This window comes from Psittacula echo (assembly GCF_963264785.1).
Source record: "Psittacula echo genome assembly, chromosome: 1".
Taxonomy (NCBI): Eukaryota; Metazoa; Chordata; class Aves; order Psittaciformes; family Psittacidae; genus Psittacula; species Psittacula echo.
This window is the reverse complement of record NC_137735.1, coordinates 128,450,111-128,471,613: the sequence shown is the minus strand read 5'-3', so window position 1 is coordinate 128,471,613 and position 21,503 is coordinate 128,450,111. Positions and strand designations below refer to the sequence as shown.

Sequence of the window (21,503 nt, the reverse complement as noted above, 5' to 3'; positions counted from 1 at the left end):
AGATCCCATGGTTCCGTCCCCTCTCCAGTTTTGGGGGTCATCACCGCCTCTACCAGCTCCAGGCAGATGGAATTAACCGGGAATGCATCAATCTCACTGCTGTGCATTGCTCTCCCAGTATATCCAGCTGGGAAGCCCGCGCTGGTCCATGGTACCATGTCTGGTCCCATCAGTGGGTGAGCAGTGGGAGCCTGAAGCAGCAGGATGGGCTGTGCCATGGCTGCTTTTGGGGGTGACTGTGGACGTTGGCGCGGGAGCAGGGATACAGGGACCAGGCTGCAGGAGAAGGGCTGCAGTGAGAGGCATCAGCCCAGTCTCTCTCCCTGTGCTCCCTGCAAGGGAATTGCACCCTCCCAGTGACCTAGAGCAGTGGGATTTGCCTGCTGGCTCAGGATGAGCCCCACTGTGGATTTGATTCTCATGGTGAAATCAGTCCCTGGGCTCCGCACGGATGCTGCGCATCAATCCCACGCCGGGCAGGCACCACCGTTAAGCAGCTTTTATTAATGACACCCATCGTGCAGGCAATTGAGTCGGGTCTAAATGGGTGCTCGAGGCCCTTTCCCTCATTAGCTGGAGGGGATTAATCACTCGGATGGAGGGAGATGGCACGAGATAACTCAGGGATAAATATTCCTTGTGCGCGGAAGCGATTCGGTATCGTCCTTAAAGGCTGCTTTGCAGAGGGTGGGTGAAGGGAACGCTCACCCCAGGGTGTCAGAGCACCCACTGAGGCCTCACATCCTGCTGCACTATGAATGTGGGGCTCTGCAGTGCAGCAGGGTGCCACATCATTTGGATGGTGTTGCTGGGGACCATGTGCTGGGGACCACATCATTGGGACTGCGATGCTGAGGAGCACATTGTTGGGACCATGATGCTGGGGACCACATTGGTGAGCATCCTGCTCCTGCATCCAAGTGGCTCTTGTGTCCAGGCTGTCACAGAGGGACACAGTGCTCCCATGGCACAAGGGCTGATGCCACGTGGTGTCCCTTGTGTGTGCCATAGCCAGTCTCTGTGTTGTCAGGGGTTGCAACCATGCTGTGCACGGCTGTCCACGGATCGATGGGGAGGCTGATCACTGGAGGTGGGTGGGTTGAGCGTGGCTGGTGCCAAGGGACGGGAGGAGGAGTGTGGCTTTTCCTCACCCTCCATCCCGACCTGCGCTGATTTATCTGCAAAGCTCTGGCTTAGTCTTAATGCCGGGGATTTGTTGGTGATGCAGCTCGGGGCTGGAGCCTCGTCACATGGAAGGCTGAGGCTGAACTGATCAAACATCTCGTCCAGAGGAGCCCACGAGCACGAACCTAGCCCTCAGCAGAGCTGAGAGCATGAGCTGGGGGCTTCCCTGCAGCTTCCCAACGTATGCATGTGTCCGGGTAGACAGCGTTGCTCGGAGGCACTGGGATGCTTCCCAGGAGGCTCATGTTGGGGTTGCCCAGTGCCAGCAACGCCAGAAGGCTGGAGACCAGGCCGGGGGGAAGCATTTCCCCTGGAGCATCCTTCCTGGCTCCATAGAGGGGAGGAGGAGGTGGGGGGTTGCAGAGTTCTGCGGATTTGCACAGACTTGTGCTCATTTTTGCACTGTTGGGCAATTTCTTGCTGCGTGTCACTGGCAGCTGCAGGGTCAGGGAGAGCTGCACAGCTCAGCATGGCCTGGAATGGGCACAGCACAGCTGGGAGTGCATGGACAATCCCACTGTCTGCAGAGCAGTGCAGCTGGGAGGGAGCTCATGGAATCGTAGAATGGTTTGTGTTGGAAGGGACCTTAAAGCTCCTCCAGCTCCAACCCCTGTCACAGGCAGGGACACCTTCCACTAGAGCAGGTTGCTCCAAGCCCCTGTGTCCAACCTGGCCTTGAACACTGCCAGGGATGGGGCAGCCACAGCTTCTCTGGGCACCCTGTGCCAGTGCCTCAGCACCCTCACAGGGAAGAGCTTCTGCCTAAGAGCTCATCTCAATCTCCCCTCTGTCAGGTTAAAGCCATTCCCCTTGTCCTGTCCCTACAGGCCCTTGTCCAAAGCCCCTCTCCAGGTTTCCTGCAGCCCCTTTAGGCACTGGAGCTGCTCTGAGGTCTCCCCAGAGCAAAGGGGGAGAATCCCCTCCCTGAGCTGCTGCTCAATCTCCGGGGGTCCCAGCCCGTGTGCAGGACCGTGCCCTTGCTGAACTCCATGAGCCGGGAGTGCTTTGCCGTGCGCTGTTCCCAAGCCTTGTGGCTCTGCAGCCTGTGAAGCTGGAGAGGATATTCCCGTTGCAAGCCTTCCCGGGAGCTGGCTGCTCCCCAGTGCTGAACCCGGGAGGGATCTTCTCCCGCCTGTGTTCTGCTTGGAATAAGCATTTCATGCAGCTGCAGGCGAGCGGGAGGGGGGAATTGTGCCGGCACGCTCCGCTCCGGGTGCTGCAGTGGCTGGAATGGCTCCTCTGGGAGCAAACGTGGTTGTTCCAGGTGCAATGACCAGGAATTCGGGATCAGTTCCTCTCCGTGCAGTGCTTTTCCTCCTCCTGATCCTCCCCAAACAGCTCTGCCGGGCATTCCCATTGGCAGGCTGCGGCTCCGGGCTGTGGCTCCGGCACAGCCTGGCACAGCAAGGTCAGTCCTACCCCGGGGCTGCTCGCTGGGCTGGGCTCAGCCAGGCTGGGCTTGGCTGCAGGGCTGGGAGCTGCTGGATCCGATTGGAAGCAGCAGTGAGCCCCGCTGCTGCTGCAGGCTCCGCTTCGGGCAGTGGTTGAGGCTCTGCAGGCTCCGTTCCTCGCAGCGTGGTGGCTCGGAGCATTCCCTGCACCACATCCCAGGCTCTTGCCATGCTTTCGAGGCGAGACTGATGGGAGGATATGAGGGAAGGGCTCAGTGAAGGTGGAAGCAAACCAAGCAGGCTCCTGCATTCTGTTCCCAACAGCTCAACCCTTGCAGCGGGATACAGGGAGAGGTGGGGCTGAGCCAACACATACAGCCCTCAGGAAGGAAATTCCCAGTCTGGAGATGCTGGATCATTCCCCTTGGGTTCTGTAACCCCCATTGCACCTCTTGCATCCCCTCACCCTGCCAGGAGCAGCAGCTCAAGGTGCAGAGCAGCCAGGGATGCAGGACCTGCTGTCCAGCCCCATCCTCCAGAGTGCATCTCTTACTTCACTTGAGCTGATGCCATCACTCTCTGCTCTGCTCCAGGACCCCGTGTGCCAGAACATGGCACATAGAATCATGGAATAAACCGGGTTGGAAAAGCCCTTTAAGCTCATCCAGTCCAACAGTTCCCCAGCACTGCCAAGGCCACCACTAACCCATGGCACTGAGGCCTCGGCTCCACGGTGTGTGAACACTTGCAGGGACGGTGACTCCAGCACTGCCCTGGGCAGCCTGTTCCAATGCCTGAGCACCCTTTGGGGAAGGAATTGTTCCTCAGCTCCATCTAAACCTGCCCTGGTGCAGCTTGAGGCCGTTTCCTCTTGTCCCATCCCTTGTTCCTTGGGAGCAGAGCCCAGCCCCCTCCTGGCTCCATCCTCCTGTCAGGCAGTTGTAGGGAGCGATAAGGTCCCCCCCGAGCCTTCTCTTCTCCAGACTGAACCCCCCAGGTCCCTCAGCCGTTCCCCATCACATTTGTGCTCCAGGCCCTGCACCAGCTCCGTTGCCCTTCTCTGGCCCTGCTCCAGCACCTCAGTGTCTCTCTTGCAGTGAGGGGCCCAGAGCTGAACACAGGATTGGAGGTGCGGCCTCACCAGTGCCCAGTGCAGGGGCACAATCACTGCCCTGGCCCTGCTGCCGCACTGGTGCTGATACAGGCCAGGATGCTGTTGGTTTTGCCATGAGCAGTTTCCAGCCGCTCTTCCCTAAGCTTGGAGCGTTGTATGGGGTTGTGGCCCAAATGCAGGACCTGGCACATCTAGAGCCTGCTGGTGTCCTGCGCTGTGGCTGCAGAGCTTTCCCTTAGGGCATCATCCCTGGGGCAGCACCCAAAGGTCAGTCCCAGCAGCAGGCTGGGATGACCAAGATGCTTTGTCTTGGGTGCATCCCTTCCTGTGTAACATTGCTTGATCTGCAGGACCCCACATCTGTGCCCGCTGGGGTGCTAGGGATGGTTTCCCATCCTATGGGGGTGGTGGCTTTGCCACCCCAGCTTGAGACAGCACAGCATGGCTGGCCTGGGGTCAGCAGTGCAGCTCTGGGGCTTGGCATCAAGTGCGTAAACCCGGGTTCCTCCTACATCAGCTGCGCTGGAGGAGATGAGGGTGCAAGCAGAGCCTACGGGTTCCCTTCATCAGCATCATCCCCGCTGCCCCTGGTTGCATCCCTGAGGAGGGGAGAGCAGGAATAGGGAAGCTCAGGCTGTGGGACAGCCCCAGGTCCCTCCTGCAGCCCCTGCCGGTGCTGGGAGCGCCGGCGTGTGACGGTGTCACCGAGTGGGAGCAGGGTGGGTGCATATGGCAGGGGTGGGTGGCAGACCAGACTTCTCTGCTATACTTAGTGCCTGGAACGCCCGCGGATCTCCCAGCCCTGCGTCGTCACGCACTCACAGGGACTATTTTTACCTACCCTGCGAGCTCGTGCTGTGGGTCAGGGCTGTGAAAGGGAGATGGTTCCATCCTTCCCGATGCAGATGACAGGAGGATGCTCCTGAAGTCCTGCCTGTGAGCACCAGGCTGACCCGTGAGCTGGGGAGCACGTGGTGGGGACCACATCATTGAGACCCTGATGCCAAGGTCCACATCCTTGGGACCATGATGCTGAGGACCACATCTCTGGGACCGTGATGCTGGAGACCATGTGCTAGGGACCGTATCATTGGGATCGTGATGATATGTGGCCAGGAACCACATCACGGGGACTATGATGCTGGGGACCACATGCTGGAGACCACATCACTAGGACTATGACGTTGGGTACCACATCATTTGGATCATGACAGTGGGGACCACATCACTGGGACCAAGGTGCTGGGGACCATGTGACAGTCACCCCACACTGGTGACCACGTCCCAGTCCCCACATGGCAGGGACACTATACTTGGCACCCTGGGCGCCGTTCCTCCTCCTCCTCTTCCTCCAGCCATGGGGGTGAGCTTGGGTTTTTGGCAGCGCCGGCCTTGTGCTTCCCAGGATTGTGTCCTCCCTTCACACTCTCACGCCAGAGCCCCAGGCACAGGGCACATGGGGACAGGGACACGGACAGACACCGCGGTGATGGGTGACGGGCGGGTGGCAGTGGCCGCGGTGACTGCACAAAGCAGCCTGCTCTCTGTGGTGCCGTTCTTCTCCCGGCTGGAGCTCCTCCAGGGAGCAGCGCTGGAGCAGTGATCTAATTCCCCCTGACTGCAGCTGACCTTGGCAACCCGCCCATGGGCACCCCCCACCCGTGCCGGCTGGCTCCGGGGCGAGCAGGAGCCCGCTGCGGGTCCCATGGGTGCTGGGAGCCCCGGGTGCCTTCCCTGCACTGTTGGGTGCCTGCAGATGGGTGATGCTGGGCTCAGCACGGGCACAGTGAGGGTCTATGGGGGGGGTGTGGGAGTCCAAAGGGCAGCCCCAGAGCTGGTGCTGCTGCTCATGGTGTCCCCTGGGGGTCTGGGTCTGTTATGGCTGAAAGTGGTGAGGAGAGGATGGGTTGGGATGTGCTGCTCCCGGAGCTGGGGTGTACCGCTGCGGAGATGCCTGGAATGGGGATGGGGTGCAGGAGATGGGGTGCAGGAGGTGCCCCAGATGGGACTTGAGGTGCAGGAGGTGTCCAAGCCAGGGTTGGGGATGCAGGAGATGCAGGATGTGCCCAAATGGGGCTGATGCAGGAAATGCCTGAGCTGGGCCCGGAGATGCAGAAGATGCTGGGGGTGCAGGAAGTGCCCTTGCTGGGGCTGTGGATCCTCTCTGGCCTTGGTTTTCCACTGGTGAAAACACTTCCAAGGCGAGCGTTATCCTTCCCAGAGCAAGCACAGGGGAATGGGAGCAATTCCTCATGCACCAAGCTGCCTGCCCAATGCTTCCAACCCCAGTGGTGTGGTGCTCCCAATGCTCCCGATGCTTCCAGCCCCGGTGCTGCCCATGCTCCCAGTGCTGCCAGTGTTTCCAGTCCTGGTGCTTCCAATGCTTCCAGCCCTGGATGAAGCCTTTTTTGCTGCAGGGGGATCAATGTGGGAACACGGCTCCTTGATCAAATCCAGGGATCCAGCTGCACCACGAAGGCCTGGAGCAGGATGGAAATGACGATTGCTTGTAGTGGGCTCTGGGATGTGGTGCCCGGAGCTGCTGGCGGGTGATGCTGAGGGGCCATGGTGCTGGTCCCCCATCTCCCCATGGGCATTTCTGTGTCCACCAGCTTATCCCTAGCACTCCTGCAGCAGGAGGTGCAGGTTTCCATCAGGAGTCACGACTTTGGTCCCAAAATGGCAAAGCATTTTCCAGCCCACTTTCTGCATCCCGCTGGATGATGCTGATGCCAGCTGACAGCTATGGAGCTGTGCTTCCATCTACCTGCAGCTCCCCTGCCAGAGGCCGTAATGGGATTATCCATGCACCAGAGCTGGCTGCAGCTCACCAGCATTCCCAGCCTGAGCCAGGGTCCTGCTGGCAGCACAATGCTTGTGCCAGGAACCTGGAATTACAGCTTGGCCTCCCTGGGAGGCTCCTGGTTTAACGTGTCTGGTCCTGGTGTGTCAGATGCTGCTTCGCTGGTGGCACCACCAGTGCCAGCAACCGGCTGGCAAAGTGCTCCTTTACCGGGACAGGGGGAGAATGCTGTCAGCAGGGATTTTGGGATAGCGGAAGGATTGGGAGCCCCCGGGCTGGATGTTCTGACCCCATTCCCAATGTGTCTTGCCCAGGTGAACGTGACAGTGGATTACATCCGACCGGCCAGCAGTGCCACCGAGACCGTGCCCGCCTTCTCCGAGCGCACGTGTGCCACCGTCTCCATTGGAGGAATGTAAGTGTTGCCCTGAGGAGCCAGGAACAGCATTCCATGGGGATACCAGGGATGGAGGGTGGCTCATCCTTACCACAGAGATACATAGTGCTGGTGGCTGGATGGCGGGATCCCATGGACCCCCAGCTCCAGCAGTTTGGGGTGCTGGGGAGCAGTATGGCCAGTGGGATGCTTCAGAGCAGCCATCCTCTCCTCTGTATATCCTGGGATGTCTCCTCTCCTATGGGACATCTCCTCCCCGTGATGTGGTGCAGTGGTGTGGGCTCTGCCAGAGCATTCCCCTCTCCATGCTTTGGGTGCTGGGTTCCTCTGGCCCATCCCTATGGATACCTCGTGCCGGCGTGGTGCACATCCGGGTGGCAGCAGCTTCCAGGAGCTGCGTCGGGATGATTTGTCAGAGGCCGTTTGGTTTCTTTCTTCTTTTCCTGGCTTTTCCCTTCCGCGGAGCAGCTATTTTGGAAAGGACCCAAAGTGCTGCAGCGCTCACTGCGCTTTTCCTTCCCCTGAATCCTGCCTCTGGGAATGCTGCGGAGCTTCGCGCTGCACGGGGGGGATGTGGCTCTATGAAGCCTGGGAAGCTGGAAAGCTCCCTAATTAAGGCACTCCTGGAATGACCTTTGGTGATGTTCAGCTCATGAATGGATTTAATTTCCATTCCAGTGCGATGGAGATCATAGAATCGTGGAATGGTTTGGGTTGGAAAGGACCTTAAGATCATCCAATTCCAACCCCCCTGCTATGGGTGGGGATGCAGATCCAGCCAGGTCATGCTGGAATGCTGCTCCTGGGAAGAATCCATGGCAGTGGGAGCCTAAAGGGCTTTCCTGGATAGATACATGGCACGATGGAGCCCAGCAGAGCAACCCAGCTGCTTGCACCAGCTTTAAACACACCCAATTTATTCAGTGCTGCTTTATCCCTATGGCGCTGATTCTCCAGCTGAGGGTGTTTCACTGGATTTTGGGAAGGGACATCCCTGCCACTGTGTTTGTGGGGCTGTTTGGAGGAAGATGAGGTCTTGGATCATCGATGATGCCCAAGAAGGGGCCAGTGCAGTGCTAAACCCACCAGCCTCCCCCCATGCCAGCTCCTGGCATCGCTTGCGCCATGCCCTGCGCAGTGGAGGGCCCAGATTCCCCATCTCTGGAGCATCATCCCAGGTGCTGCCACCTGCTCGCAGCATCTGTAGCTGCAAATTGCTTCCAAATAGCTCCCAAAATGCACCCCTGTTTCGGGAGGAGCCCTGAGGTGAGCTTGCAGGTGAATTCATTGTCCTCATCAGACAATGGAGATTACGGGAGCATCTCTATGGGGCATGATGTGGGGCAGCCCCCTTGCTTCCATTCGCCCACAGGGTCCTTTGGTGTAACAGAGCAGGGTCTGTGCCGAGCTGGGAAGAAAGCCTGGCTTGTCCTCCTGGCATCTGGGCTGGGCTGAGCCTGCTTGGAATGCTGAGCACGCCGGCAGCTGCTGGGATGGGCAGGACGCTAATCCCAGCCTGGCTTTGGAGCCTTCAGGCCCTGGTTCCTCTGCGCTGGTGCAGCGCAGGCTCATGTTGGTCCTGCGGCTCCTGCCTGCTCCGCAGGTAACGGGGCCAGCAGCAGTGGTGGCGCCTCCCTGTCCCCAGGGGCACAATGTCTACCCATGGAGGTGGCTCCCAGCACAGGAGGGTTTGCAGGGGGCAGCCCCTGCTTCCAGCTTAAAGCACTATGAGCATGAGCTGGGGCACAAAGCCAGCTTTCCCTGCCTGATCCCTGCCAATATCCCTGCCGGATCCCTGCCCGTATCCCTGCCTGTATCCCTGCCTGTATCCCTGCCTATATCCCTGCCTGTATCCTTGCCTGTATCCCTGCCTGATCCCTGACTGCATCCCTGCTGTACCCCTGCTTCTATCCCTGCCCGATCCCTGCCTGGATCCCTGCCAGTTTTCCCTGCCTGTATTCCTGCCCATATCCCTGCCTGATCCCTAACTGCATCCCTGCTGTATCCCTGCTCATATCCCTGCGTGAATCCCTTCCTGTATTCCTGCCTATATCCTTGCCCATACCCTTGCCTGTATCCCTGCCAGCTCCCTGGCTGCAGTGCCTGACTCAGTGCCTCCGAGCTGGCTGCCCTCGCTGGGTCCATGGTGCTTCTCCTTTCCCTCTCCCCGACGTTTTCCGCTTGGTCCCTGGCTCGGGAATGCCAGTGCCTGCCCAACTCTGCCTGATACCCGCGTGCCGCAGCCCTCCCCATCCCATTCCCGTGTGCCGGTGCCTTGTCAGCGTTTCCCAGCGCTGCTGCTCCCAGCTCGTGTTTTCCTGCTGAGCACAGGTAAGGTCAGAGGGTTGTGCTCAAGCTGTCACAACAAAGCTGTGCTGACATGGAAAACAGGGAAGGGGATGGGCCTGGAGGAGAAAGCAGCTTCCAGGACATTCGGGGCCTCGTGGGCAGCTCCGGAGCTGCTCTGGGATGGTTCGTCCCACCATGGGTGCTGGTGGGAGCACCCTGGGCATGATTAATGCAGAGGCACCCACAAAGTGGTACCAGAGGGACCCTGGGATGATGGGGCTGTGGCTGGTGGGAGTGGGAGCATGTGAGGGCTCCGGGTTCACGTCAGCCTTTGCTCTTTGGGAAGCCTATGGCATCCCACAGCATCCCGCAGCATCCTACTGCATCCTGCAGTATCCTGCTGCATCCCAGAGCATCCTGCAGCATTCCATAGCATCCTGCAGCATCCCTCAGCATCCCATAACATCTCACAGCAGTCCGTAGCATCCCACAGCATCAAACAGTATCCTACAGCATCCCACAGCATCCCATAGCATCCTGCAGCAGCGTGCAAGATGAACACCCACTGCAGGGTGCAGGATGGGATCCCACTGCAGGGAGCAGGATGATGTGATCCCACTGCAGGGTGCAGGATAAACACCCATTCCAGGGTGCAGGATGATGGTTTCCCATTGCAGGGTGCAGGCCATGCCCCACTGCAGGGTGGTGCATTTTGGGGCTGATCTGGCACCAACAGCATGTTTTGGTGCTGCCACTTCTGGCCATGGCACATGGTCCTGGTGTGGGGCTGGATCTGGCACTGCTGATCCCTGCCAGGAGCAGCTGTGGGGGGGAAATCACTGCTTAAAGGCTTCCTCTGGGGAATTTTGGGGTGGAAAAGTGGGAAATGAGTTGGGGGGGGTGAGCTGCAAACACCCGTTTTCTACTTGCTCGTCTTTTAAGTGGGAAAATCCTGCATTTCATGGCCTAATAGGATTTTTTCCTGCAGCAAAGAGCTTTTCATCTGCGTTTCCATATTCCCAGACTTTAATCTGGGCTTAAGTGGGGGATGCAGCTTCCCTGTGTGCCGCAGCTCCAGCTCCTCTCCCAAAGTGCTCTTAGTTGGATCCAGGGGGAAGGGCTGCGGTTGTGCCTGTGCAGGGGCTGTGGGGAGAGGAGCAGGATGATTAATTCTCCATCAGGGAATCTCTTCCTGAAGCTGTTATCCCAGCTCTCCTCTTCCTCGTCCTCCTCCTGGCAGCAGCAGGGGGGCGGTTTGGGTGCAGTGCACCCATCGCTGTGCTCCCATCGCGTTTCCCTGGGTGCCCAGCATCCCACTGAGTGCCAGGATCAGCCCCCATGGGCAGGGCTGGGAATTCTGAGCCTTAAAAAGTCTAAAATGGGAAAGAATTGGGGTCATCCCAGGATTTGCAGATATGGAGGCAGTCTGGGTGCTGGAAGGGGCAGACAGGAGCAGGATGTTGGGATCCCATTCCAGTCTGCAGGATGGTGGGATCCCGTTGCAGGGTGCAGGATGATGGGCATGGGGCTGCTTTTACTCCTCACATCTCTCTCCTCATCCTAAAATCTGGGTTATGGTCCCAACCTTCTGCCACGTGCTCCCATGCACTGGTGCCAAGCTCTGGGAAGCACCTAGTGAGTGATGGAGCCAGGACCCAGCCAGATCATGGGTGACAGGGAGGTGAATGCCGTTGCCAAAAGCTGGAGGACCGCTGGTCCCAGGGGATGCTGCTGTCCCCAGGGATGCTCTGGCAGCCAAAAGCCATCGGATGCACGCTTCTCCTTCCATGTGGAAACGCAGCCTGGCTTCCCGGGGTGGAAAGCTGCAATCCCAGATTGGCTTCGTCCCCGGAGCAGCCGGGATCCCAGGGGGCTGGAGCTGGGAAGCGCCTGCCAGCACTTTGCTGCTTGCAGCGGATCCATGCGCGGCACGGTACCTGCGTGGGATGCAGTGCCAGGGCAAAGCTGGGCCCGTGCCCAGGAGCCGGGGAGGAATTTGCAGCCGGAGCCTCTGGAAAAGGACCAAATCTCGTTGGTGCTTCGCAAGCTGCTCCCTCCTACAGGGAGGAGGTGGCTGCCACCAGCCTGGGCCCCGGAGCTGGGCCTCTGACGGTGCCCGGCTGAGGCTTGGCAAAGCTCGGAGCGTGTCCTGGCACTGGCAGGGATCCGGCAGGGCGGCTGGGAGCGCGGGGACTTGGAGTTAAGCCACTCGCAGCCTTAAATGTGCAACCGGGTGCCGCTGTCGCTGATCCACCCGGATTCAATGCAGTGCGATCAGACCTGGGGGGGGATTTCATAGGAGCATGGAATGGTTTGAGTTGGAAGGGACCTTAAAGCTCCTCCAGCTCGAACCCCTGCCCCGGGCAGGGACACCTTCCACTAGAGCAGGTTGCTCCAAGCCCCTGTGTCCAACCTGGCCTTGAACACTGCCAGGGATGGGAACCCCAGGTCCTTCTCCGCAGGCTGCTCCATCCCATCTCCCCCAGCCTGTGTTTGTGTTTGTGCTTGTGCTTGTCCTTCCATAATTTAACCAAGCTTCCCAAATAAAGCACCACCAGCATTGCCCCTGGTGAGAGGAGGATGTGGGGTGAATGAAGGGGCAGATCCTAGTGCCTCCACTGCCATTCCCATGGCGCTCTGTGCTTGGAGGCTCAGCTAATCTGCTCCAAAACTGGGATTTGTTTCCTTTCCATGTGGCTCAGCTCGTGCTGTGGCTGCAGGGGGGGTTGAACATCAGGTTTTCAATGATCCTTCCCTGATCCCGGTATCCTGGGATTTAAATGGCTGCCCTCTGACCATTGGGAGTGATGAAAACTGATTTCATGCATGTTGGATGCTTGTGGAGTCTAGAGCCAGGAATAGCTGCTTATCCGCTGGGAGCAGAGGGGATTGAGGTGCTGCGGGATGGGGCAGGGGTAGGTATGGACACTGGGGTGGGAGCAGGATGAGGATGGCATGGGAGAGGGATGCAGCTGGATGCAGATTGGAATGTGTCGGGATGGGGAGTAGAATGAAGCTGTGATGGGGAGTGGAATGCAACTGCATGGGGAGCAAGATGTGGCTGGATGCAGAGTGGGATGCGGCTGGACTGGGAGAGAGATAGGGATAGGGAGCTTGGATAGGGAGCGGGATGAAACTGGGATAGGGAGCAGGATGCAACTGGGATGGGAGCAGGATGAAATGGGATGGGGGCAGGATGCAGCTGGATGAGGAGCAGGATGAAGTTGTGATAAAGAGCAGGATGTGGCTGATATAGGGATGGGGATGCGGCTGGAATGCGGAGCAGGATGAAGCTGTGGGATGGGGAGGGGAATATATCTGTACGAAGAGTGGAATGCGGCTGGGATGGGGAGGAGAATATGGCTGTATGGAGAGTAGAATGCAGCTGAGATGGGAGCAGGATGAAGCTGGGATGGGGAGTGAGGCTGGATGGATATGGGAATGTGGCTGGTGCCTGGTGCTGGAGCTGTTCAGGATCCCAGCATGGCCGCTCAGAGCAGGGAAACCGAGCTATCCAGACACTGCATCATCCCCGTGGCCGCCCAGCACCTCCCATTTGCTCCCAGTTCCCCACCAGCCATGGGAACATCCCCACTTGCAGAGCCCATTTGGAACCAAACATTCCCTATGCACATCCCAAGCCCATCCCAGCTCCTTTAGGACCCGGCAGCGCGGTGGGAGCGAATGCTGGCAATTTTCCTTGTCTTATAAAAGCCATAACCATGATATTGCTGAATAAATGAAGCCATCAAACGAGGTGGCAGCAGGATTACAGCACTTCACGAGTGCTGGGGGCAGAATAAAACGCTCCCTTTAGCGAGCAGACGGAGCACTTGGAGCACAATTGGTTCCTGATGCTTCCCATGGTGGGTTTTAATCTCCTTTTGCTCTTCCCATATCCTGCCACGCTTGCTCCCTTTCCCGGAATGGGGCTTGAATGAGGATGGAGCTGCTTCCTCCAGAGGATGCCAACTGGGGGGGGGGGGTGTTGATGGGATACCCAGCCCCGATCCAGTGTGAGGATGGGAGTCCCATCGGGGCTAGAGAGCTGCTGCCTGTTCCCAAGCCCCAGATGGGGACGTGGGACACAAGGGGTGTCCCATGCCCGTGCTTAGGTGGAATGTGACGGGAAGGAGCCCATCACATTGCAGTGGGGAATGTGTCGCAGATGCATAGCTCCAGGGATGCAGCAGCAGCTCCAGGACATGGGGAATGGGATGGAGGTGATATTTCTGGGTGCAGCACCGCGAGCCTACCAGCACTTTTTTCTCACCGGGCACCTCTTGCAGATCTGCCCATCTTTGCCTCTTTCCTCCATAGTCATAGAATAATAGAATCATGGAATGATTTGGAAGGGAGCTTAAAGCTCCTCCAGTCCCAACCCCTGCCATGGGCAGGGACACCTTCCACTAGAGCAGGTTGCTCCAAGCCCCTGTGTCCAACCTGGCCTTGAACACTGCCAGGGATGGGGCAGCCACAGCTTCTCTGGGCACCTTGTGCCAGCGCCTCAGCACCCTCACAGGGAAGAGCTTCTGCCTTAGATCCAACCTAAATTTCCCTTGATTCAGTCTGAACCCATTCCCCCTTCTCCTATCCCTACAGTCCCTGGTGAGCAGTCTGTAATCACCCTCTTAGGGAGTTGGCATCCCACAGCTCATCCGTGTTGGGGTCACCTCTCCCCTGTTGCTTCCAACAAGGTGCTGGGGATACAGCGATGGAGCCTCACACCCAACCCCAAACCACGACATCCCCATTGGGGTCAGACCGTGGTGCTAGGGGTGATGCCACCAGCCCTGTGCTCACCTCCCCCTTCCACAACCTCCTGTTCATTCCCAAAATAGCTGTAGGTGCTTATTCCTGGTTGCTTGGCATTTACCACTGCAGCTCCTCCTGCTGCAGCTTATTCCCTCATTTACAAACCTTGCAGCTTTGCTTTTCTTCCCCCTGCTCCGAGGCGAGACCTATTTTCAGCTCCCAGTGATGACTTTCCCCTTCCCCCTCTCCTGGCAGGGGGATGCTCCCGGCGCTTCCGAACGGATCAGCTTCCCCCTTATCCATATCATATCTATTTATATAGATGCTCTTCTCTTTTTTATAAGCGGTGAATTAGTGGCCCATGCCCTGCGTATGTAATTGGAGGAGAATTACAGATGTGCTCAGCCAAGGGGAATGTGGGGATTTGTCTCAGGCAGCACAGGGTAATAGCAGCCGATTCATCGTGGTGCCTCTTGGCAGCCGGCCCCGAGCTTGGTGGCATCACCCACCTCCCCTCTCTGATGGGGGCTTAGGGCAAGCAAGAGGAAGGTAAAAGCAAGGAGCAGGTTTCCATGGTTCCAGGAGTGATGATCCGATTGGATTTGGGGGTGGGAAGGGGGTTTTGGGGTGCTGCTTCTGCACGATCACACAGGGACCCCTTGGATGTGCCCATTGAATGTCAGATGTTGCTCCAAGCACCTTCCCCTGGTCGGTGGTATGAAGCGGGATGGGGTTTCTCCTGTTCCACCCCACAGCAGGACTGATCCCCCCTCTGGTGTCAGGGTCCGATGTGATGCACAGGATCCAGCTATGGTGGATGCTGGGGCAGACGGAATCGTAGGATCATGGAATGGTTTGGGTTGGAAGGGGCCTTAGAGTTTCTCCAGTTCCACCCCCCTGCCATGGGCTGGGACACCTTCCACTAGAGCAGGTTGCTCCAAGTCCCGTCCAGCCTGGCCTTGAACACTGCCAGGGATGGGAACCCCCAAGTCCTTCTCCTCAGGCTGCTCCATCCCATCTCCCCCAGCCTGTGTCTGTGCTGGGATTGCCCTGACTCAGGTTCAGGACCTTGCCCATGTTGAACTCCATGGGGTTCACATGGCCCCAGCTCCCTCTGGATCCCATCCCTTTCCCAAGGATGCACCCCCACCCTGGTGCTGAGCCCTGGCTCTCCTCTCTTGCAGCAACATCGCAGAAGCGCTGGTGAGCAAAGGCCTGGCCACTGTCATCCGCTACCGGCAAGACGACGACCAAAGATCCTCTCACTACGACGAGCTCCTGGCAGCCGAGGCCCGGTAGGTGCCCTGGGTGCACAGGGGGCTCTCCCCATGGCTCTGGGGTGCCTGGGTCTCATAGGGAGGAGCAGAGCTGTATCATGTCCATCCTATCCCATGTTGTCTCATCCCCATGCCATACCCTGCCATGCCATCCCATCCCCATCCCCTTTTCATCCCATCCGCATCCCATGCCATCCCATCCTTATCCTCATCCTCACCCCCATCCCCATGCCATGTCATGCCATGCCATGCTATCCTATTCCCATGCACATTTCATCCCATCACATCTCCATCACAATCCACCCGTCCCATCCCCATTTCCATGCCGTCCTCATCCTCATGCCATGCCATGCCATGCTATCCCATCTCCATCCTATTCCCACCCCATCCCCATCCCATCCTCATCCTCATCCCCACCCTGTCCCCATCCCACCCCATCCCCATCCTTTCCCATCCCTTCCCATCTCATCCCATCCCCATCCCACCCCATCCCAGCAGTATCCCTGCCCATCCATCTATCCCCAAGGCTGTGAGTAGCCTCCCTGCTTGCATCCCTCCTGGTTGCAATCAGCATTCTTTCCCCTCCTGGCTCTGCCAGAATTCCAGACCCCCCATTAACCCTCCCAACATCCAAACCGATCCCAGTCTGCCCATTCCCACCACCACCCAGCCTCCTCCATGCCTCTGGCACGGCGCTGGTGCCGCAGACGGGGGCCCAGGCACACTGTGACTCAGTGGCAAACTGCGTGGTGGGTTTTCCATATTAATGCTGGAGCTGCCGGGAGGGAGGTTGTTGGGAATCTCACGGCTCATTGCCTGCATCATGCCGGGGTTCAAGGGGCCCCACTCTGCTCCTGGGGGTGCTGAGCCCAGCAAAGCGCTGCCGCAGCCGTTCCTACCAGGCCTGGCTGGTGGAGGAGGAATAATTGCATTAAACCCTGTGACGTCCGAGCTGATCCAAAGGGATCAAGACAGATTCCAGCCTCTTGTAATTAGGTTGAGGTTGTCGTGGGGAGAAAAATGCGTGTGGCTGCTTCCCGCATCCTTGGCGGGGGCAGCAGAAGTGCTGATGCAGGCAGGGCTGTGCTGCCTGCCTTGTCCTCTGCAGCTGCAGGAGCAGCAAGGGCTACTGCCTGTGCTGCCTGGACCGCCTGCACCTGCACTGCATGGCTGCGCAGGGATGTGGTGGAGCAGGCTGGGTTGGTGCCGCAGCCGGATGCTGCTGGGGTGGGAATGAAGGGGAAAGTCCCATCTTGCTGAGTCCCTGTCCTGGGTTTGGTGCCCCAGATGTGTGTGCTCCAGATCTGGACAGTGGAGGTTGTGTGGTCCAGGCGTGCATCATGGTCCAGGCACGTGTGATCCAGCTGTGCACAGTCCAGATACACATGGTCTGGATGTGCATGGTCCAGCTGTGCACGATCCAGTCACAAATGGACTGTGCATAGTGCAGGCATGCACAGTCCAGATGTGCACAGTTCAGGTGAACACGATCTAGGCATGTCTAGGCTGTGTGTGGTCCAGATGTGTGCACTTAAGGTTGCATGGTCCAAGTGTGCGGAGTCCAGGGTTGTGTGATCCAGCTTTGCATGGTCCAGGCACGCACATTGCATCTCTCCACGGGAGGTGATCTCATCATCCAGCCCCATTTACAGTGTCCGTTGCACCAGAGCTGGATCCCTGCCCCACTGGGAGCAGTGTCCCTGTGTCAAAGAATCCCAGACTGGTTTGTGTTGGAAGGGACCTTAAAGCTCCTCCAGCTCCAACCCCCTGCCACGGGCAGGGACACCTTCCACTAGAGCAGGTTGCTCCAAGCCCCTGTGTCCAACCTGGCCTTGAACACTGCCAGGGCTGGGGCAGCCACAGCTTCTCATCCTTCAGTCTGTCCTCGCCGACGGCTGCAATGGCAATGGGGTCCCTTCCCTCTCCCAGCTCAGCTCCCTCCACTGAGCCGCCATCCACCCCCTGCCCCCCCACTCTCCCGTGTCCCCGTGGGCGCTGCCCGGCTCCGGTGCTGGGATCTCGGCTCCTCCCCGGCAGCAGCTTTGGCAGGAGCTGGTGGAGCGGCGCCGGCAGCCGGGGAGAGCAGCTTTGAGGGGGCTGCAGCGTGGTTCCTGCCAGCCCCGCTGTGCAAGACTGTGCTCAGCTCTGCTGCGAGCCCCGCCGCGGAGGGGGAAGGGGAGACAGGGGCTCCTGGAGCTCCCTCTTCCCACTCCACAACCCCTCGCGGCTGGGATCGGAGGCCGGCGGGATGCTCGGGGCCTCATTGTGCCTTTTAGGAAGTGGATGTGACTGGAATTAAATCAGCAGCTCCGGGGTGGAGCCAGGCAGTGGGATACTCAGGGCTGGATGTGGTGCATGGAGCCTGCAGCCATGCTCCGGGTGTGGGAAGGGTTTGAGATTGGATGTACCCAAACGTTGGGGTGATCAGATGTCCTGAACGTAGGGATGCTCAAATGTCCCAAACATGGGGATGCTCAAATGTTCCTGAACATTGGGGTGCTCAAATATCCTGAGACATGGGGATGCTCATATGTCCCTGAACATGGAGATGCTGCGATGTCACCCAACCACTGGGATGCTCAAATGTCCCCAGACATTGGAATGCTCAGATGTATCTGACCATGGAGCTGCAGTTCAAGATCCCTTTGACATTCCCAGCTCCTTGGACCAAGCTGCCTGCTCCATAGGGTATTTTAGGAAAGGGGTGATTCATTTTCCCATTCCACTAGGTTCTCTTGGAGTGGGTGCGTGTCCCTTCTGCATCCCCCAGCCTCACTTCCTATCCATGGGCTGCTCCAGCACCATGTGCTTCTGCCCTGCTGCAGGCATCAACCCTGAGCCCTTCCAGCATCCCTGCCCACCGATCTTCCAGGGAAAGGGGCTTTCTCCTATGTCCCCATGGCAATCCCATGCATGGGGTGCTCTTATCCTGGGAGACCCATTGCATCTCCCACATCCCTGCAGGGTTGAGGCACAAGGATGCGACTCCCTACCTGCCCTTGCAGTGTCCTGGCACTTGGTTAACTTTGTCTTTCTTCTTATCCTGGAGAAAGAGCTAATTTCCTGGTGGAAAAAAAGCTATTTCTGACCAAGGCACTTGTCCCTGGGCATGAAGGAGCGTCTCAAAGGAGGGTGAGGGAGAAGGAAGAAATCCCTGTGCTGATTGCACAGGTTGGCTTCTCCAGGAACAGCTTCTGGAATGATGCAGCTCAGCAAATCGATTGCTCTGCAAAGGCACAGAGGGGCTTTGAATTCCTCCCCTTGTGTTTTGATGATCATCACGGTCCAACCTGAACAAATTCCGGCCTCTCACCTGCGAGATGCTATTAGGGAGGCTTGGAAAAGAGGAGGTTCATTTCCAGCTTATACAGGAGCCTGAGGACCAGCAGCCAGGGCTGTGCCAATAGGGAAGGGGTGAATTCTTCAGGGATCAGTGTTGGGACTGATTCTGTTCAACATCCCTGTTGTGACATGGACACTGGGATTGAGCACCCCCAGTGAGTTTGTGGTGACACGGAGCTGTGTGGTGCAGTGACACTGGAGGGAAAGGATGGGATCCAGAGGGACCTGGAGAGGTGGGGATTTATGAACCTCATGGAGTTCAACAAGGCTGAGGACAAGATCCTGCATATGGGATGGGGCAAATTGAGGCACAGCTACGTTGGGGAGATGGGATGGAGCATCCTGAGGAGAAGGACTTGGGGGTTCCCATCCCTGGCAGTGCTCAAGGCCAGGTTGGACACAGGGGCTTGGAGCAACCTGCTCTAGTGGAAGGTGTCCCTGCCTGTGGCAGGGGTTGGAACTGGAGGAGCTTTAAGGTCTCTTCAACCCAAACCAGTCTGGGATTCTGCAAGCCAGCATCAGGTCTGATGCACCAGCTCATTTTTCATCCATGAGGTGCCTCCCATGGATGGTATTCCATGGTTGATCATGTCTATATTGTTTTATCCTGGAAGGAACATATTTCCATTCCAATTGGAGTGTTGGCCCGTATTTTGCATTGAAAACACTTTGTGTGAGGAAGCACTAAACCAAACAGGTCTTAATTTTGCACCTTCCTATTGATCCCTTCCATTGCTTGTGCAACAAAGCCATTTAATTTGGGAATGGGGACAAGAGGTCCCTTTGATCAGGCTTATGCTGGGCTCGGGTGAATTGCCAAAGGCCAGTAACTGGGATTAGAAGCTAACGAGTTGGATGTTCTTCCCATGGATGGGGGCAACACCAACCTGGAGGAGCTTCCAGCCCCTTGGTGGGTGCTGATGCCCGGTGCTTCCTGTCTTTTGCAGGGCCATCAAGAACGGCAAAGGGCTGCACAGCAAGAAGGAGGTGCCCATTCACCGGGTGGCCGACATCTCCGGGGTAAGGACCTCGTTGGTGGGATGAGGGGTGTGGGGAGGTGCTGGTGCTTCTCATGGCCCGTGGTACTGCTCTTTCCATGCAGGATGTGCTCTTCCCGAGGAGCCAGGACACTGGGTTGGATGTAGAACATCCTCATCCACCACCAGGGCTGGCAGGCCTCCCCGTGCTGCTGCATAAGCTGTTTGTCACCCACTGGTGCACCCCAAAAGGGGGAGATGAGATTTCTCTTCTCTGGGGGGCATGGGGAGGTCTCAGTGTGTGCCTGATGCTGGTGTCACCCCCGTGTTGGGGTTGAACGGGAACCTATGGTGCTGTGGTGGATCCGTTCATAAACCAGCAGTGAGGCTGTGTCCATGTCTCCATCCTGGGCTTGATGCCTTAGCACTTGAGAAGGTCCTTTGTGTCCCTGGGGGGATGGAGCTCTGTCCTGGGCACTCCAGTTCCTGCCTGGACCAGCCTCTTCCCTGCTTTTAATTATAGAACCATGGAAAGGTTTGGGTTGAAGGGACCTTAAAGCTCCTCCAGCTCCAACCCCTGCCACAGACAGGGACACCTTCCACTAGAGCAGGTTGCTCCAAGCCCCTGTGTCCAACCTGGCCTTGAACACTGCCAGGGATGGGGCAGCCACAGCTTCTCTGGGCACCCTGTGCCAGCGCCTCAGCACCCTCACAGGGAAGAGCTTCTGCCTAAGAGCTCATCTCAATCTCCCCTCTGTCAGGTTAAAGCCATTCCACTTGTCCTGTCCCTACAGGCCCTTGTCCAAAGCCCCTCTCCAGGTTTCCTGTAGCCCCTTTAGGCACTGGAGCTGCTCTGAGGTCTCCCCTTAAGGAGCCTTCTCTTCTCCAGGTTGAACCAGCCCAGCTCTCTCAGCCTGGCTCCAGAGCAGAGCTGCTCCAGCCCTCGCAGCAGCTCCACGTCCCTCTTGTGCTGCTGCCCCAGAGCTGCATCCACAGCCCCTTAGCCCTCCCCTCCTGTGAGGTGCTGGGCCTGGGCACACTGAGGTGCCCCAGGAGCATCCTGCTCCTCTCAAACACCCCAAATCCTCCCATTCCCATCCCTGCTCTTACCTGCAGACTGGGAGCTGAAAAGGGAAGGTCCCTCTTTACATGGACCCCGTGATGCTGTGCGGGGCTTGTGGACAAGAAAAAACATTCTCAAAATATAGAGAACAAGGAATGAACAATCCATATCCATGCTGGATCGCTTCTCCGTTGCCCTTCTCTGGATGCTGGAGCGGGGCCAGAGAAGGGCAACGGAGCTGGTGCAGGGCCTGGAGCACAAATGCGATGGGGAACGGCTGAGGGACCTGGGGGGTTCAGTCTGGAGAAGAGAAGGCTCGGGGGGGACCTTATCGCTCCCTACAACTGCCTGACAGGAGGATGGAGCCAGGAGGGGGCTGGGCTCTGCTCCCAAGGAGCAAGGGATGGGACAAGAGGAAACGGCCTCAAGCTGCACCAGGGCAGGTTTAGATGGAGCTGAGGAACAATTCCTTCCCCAAAGGGTGCTCAGGCACTGGAACAGGCTGCCCAGGGCAGTGCTGGAGTCACCGTCCCTGCAAGTGTTCACACACCGTGGAGCCGAGGCCTCAGTGCCATGGGTTAGTGGTGGCCTTGGCAGTGCTGGGGAACTGTTGGACTGGAGGAGCTTAAAGGGCTTTTCCAGCCTGGTTTATTCCATGATTCCATCATTCCACGTTTCCATGATTCCATGATTCCATTTGCATGTGCTCTGGAATGGGAGCACAGGCAGGCACTGGAAATTCTCCTGTCCTTGTGAGGAGTCCTTGAATAATTCTGCATAATTGGCAGAGATTCACATAAAAGTGGAGTCAGGATGGGGGGTTTGTTCTTCCCTGCTCTAGCTGTGCATAGTTTTCCTTTAATTCGCACCTAATTAAACTCTGGGAATGTTAGAACAACAGTAATGGAGG

At 57.9% G+C, this 21,503-nt stretch overlaps 1 protein-coding gene across 1 annotated transcript in view; it reads left to right on the top strand.

Annotated features, from left to right (window-relative positions):
- The window catches only part of SND1 (staphylococcal nuclease and tudor domain containing 1), a 98,838-nt gene that overhangs the window by 49,026 nt on the left and 28,309 nt on the right, over positions 1–21,503 (top strand). The window contains exons 12-14 of the mRNA XM_080619869.1: positions 6,808–6,908; positions 15,119–15,229; positions 19,501–19,573. Coding sequence (XP_080475995.1) covers positions 6,808–6,908; positions 15,119–15,229; positions 19,501–19,573 — 285 coding nt within the window. The remainder of the gene's footprint in view (positions 1–6,807; positions 6,909–15,118; positions 15,230–19,500; positions 19,574–21,503) is intronic.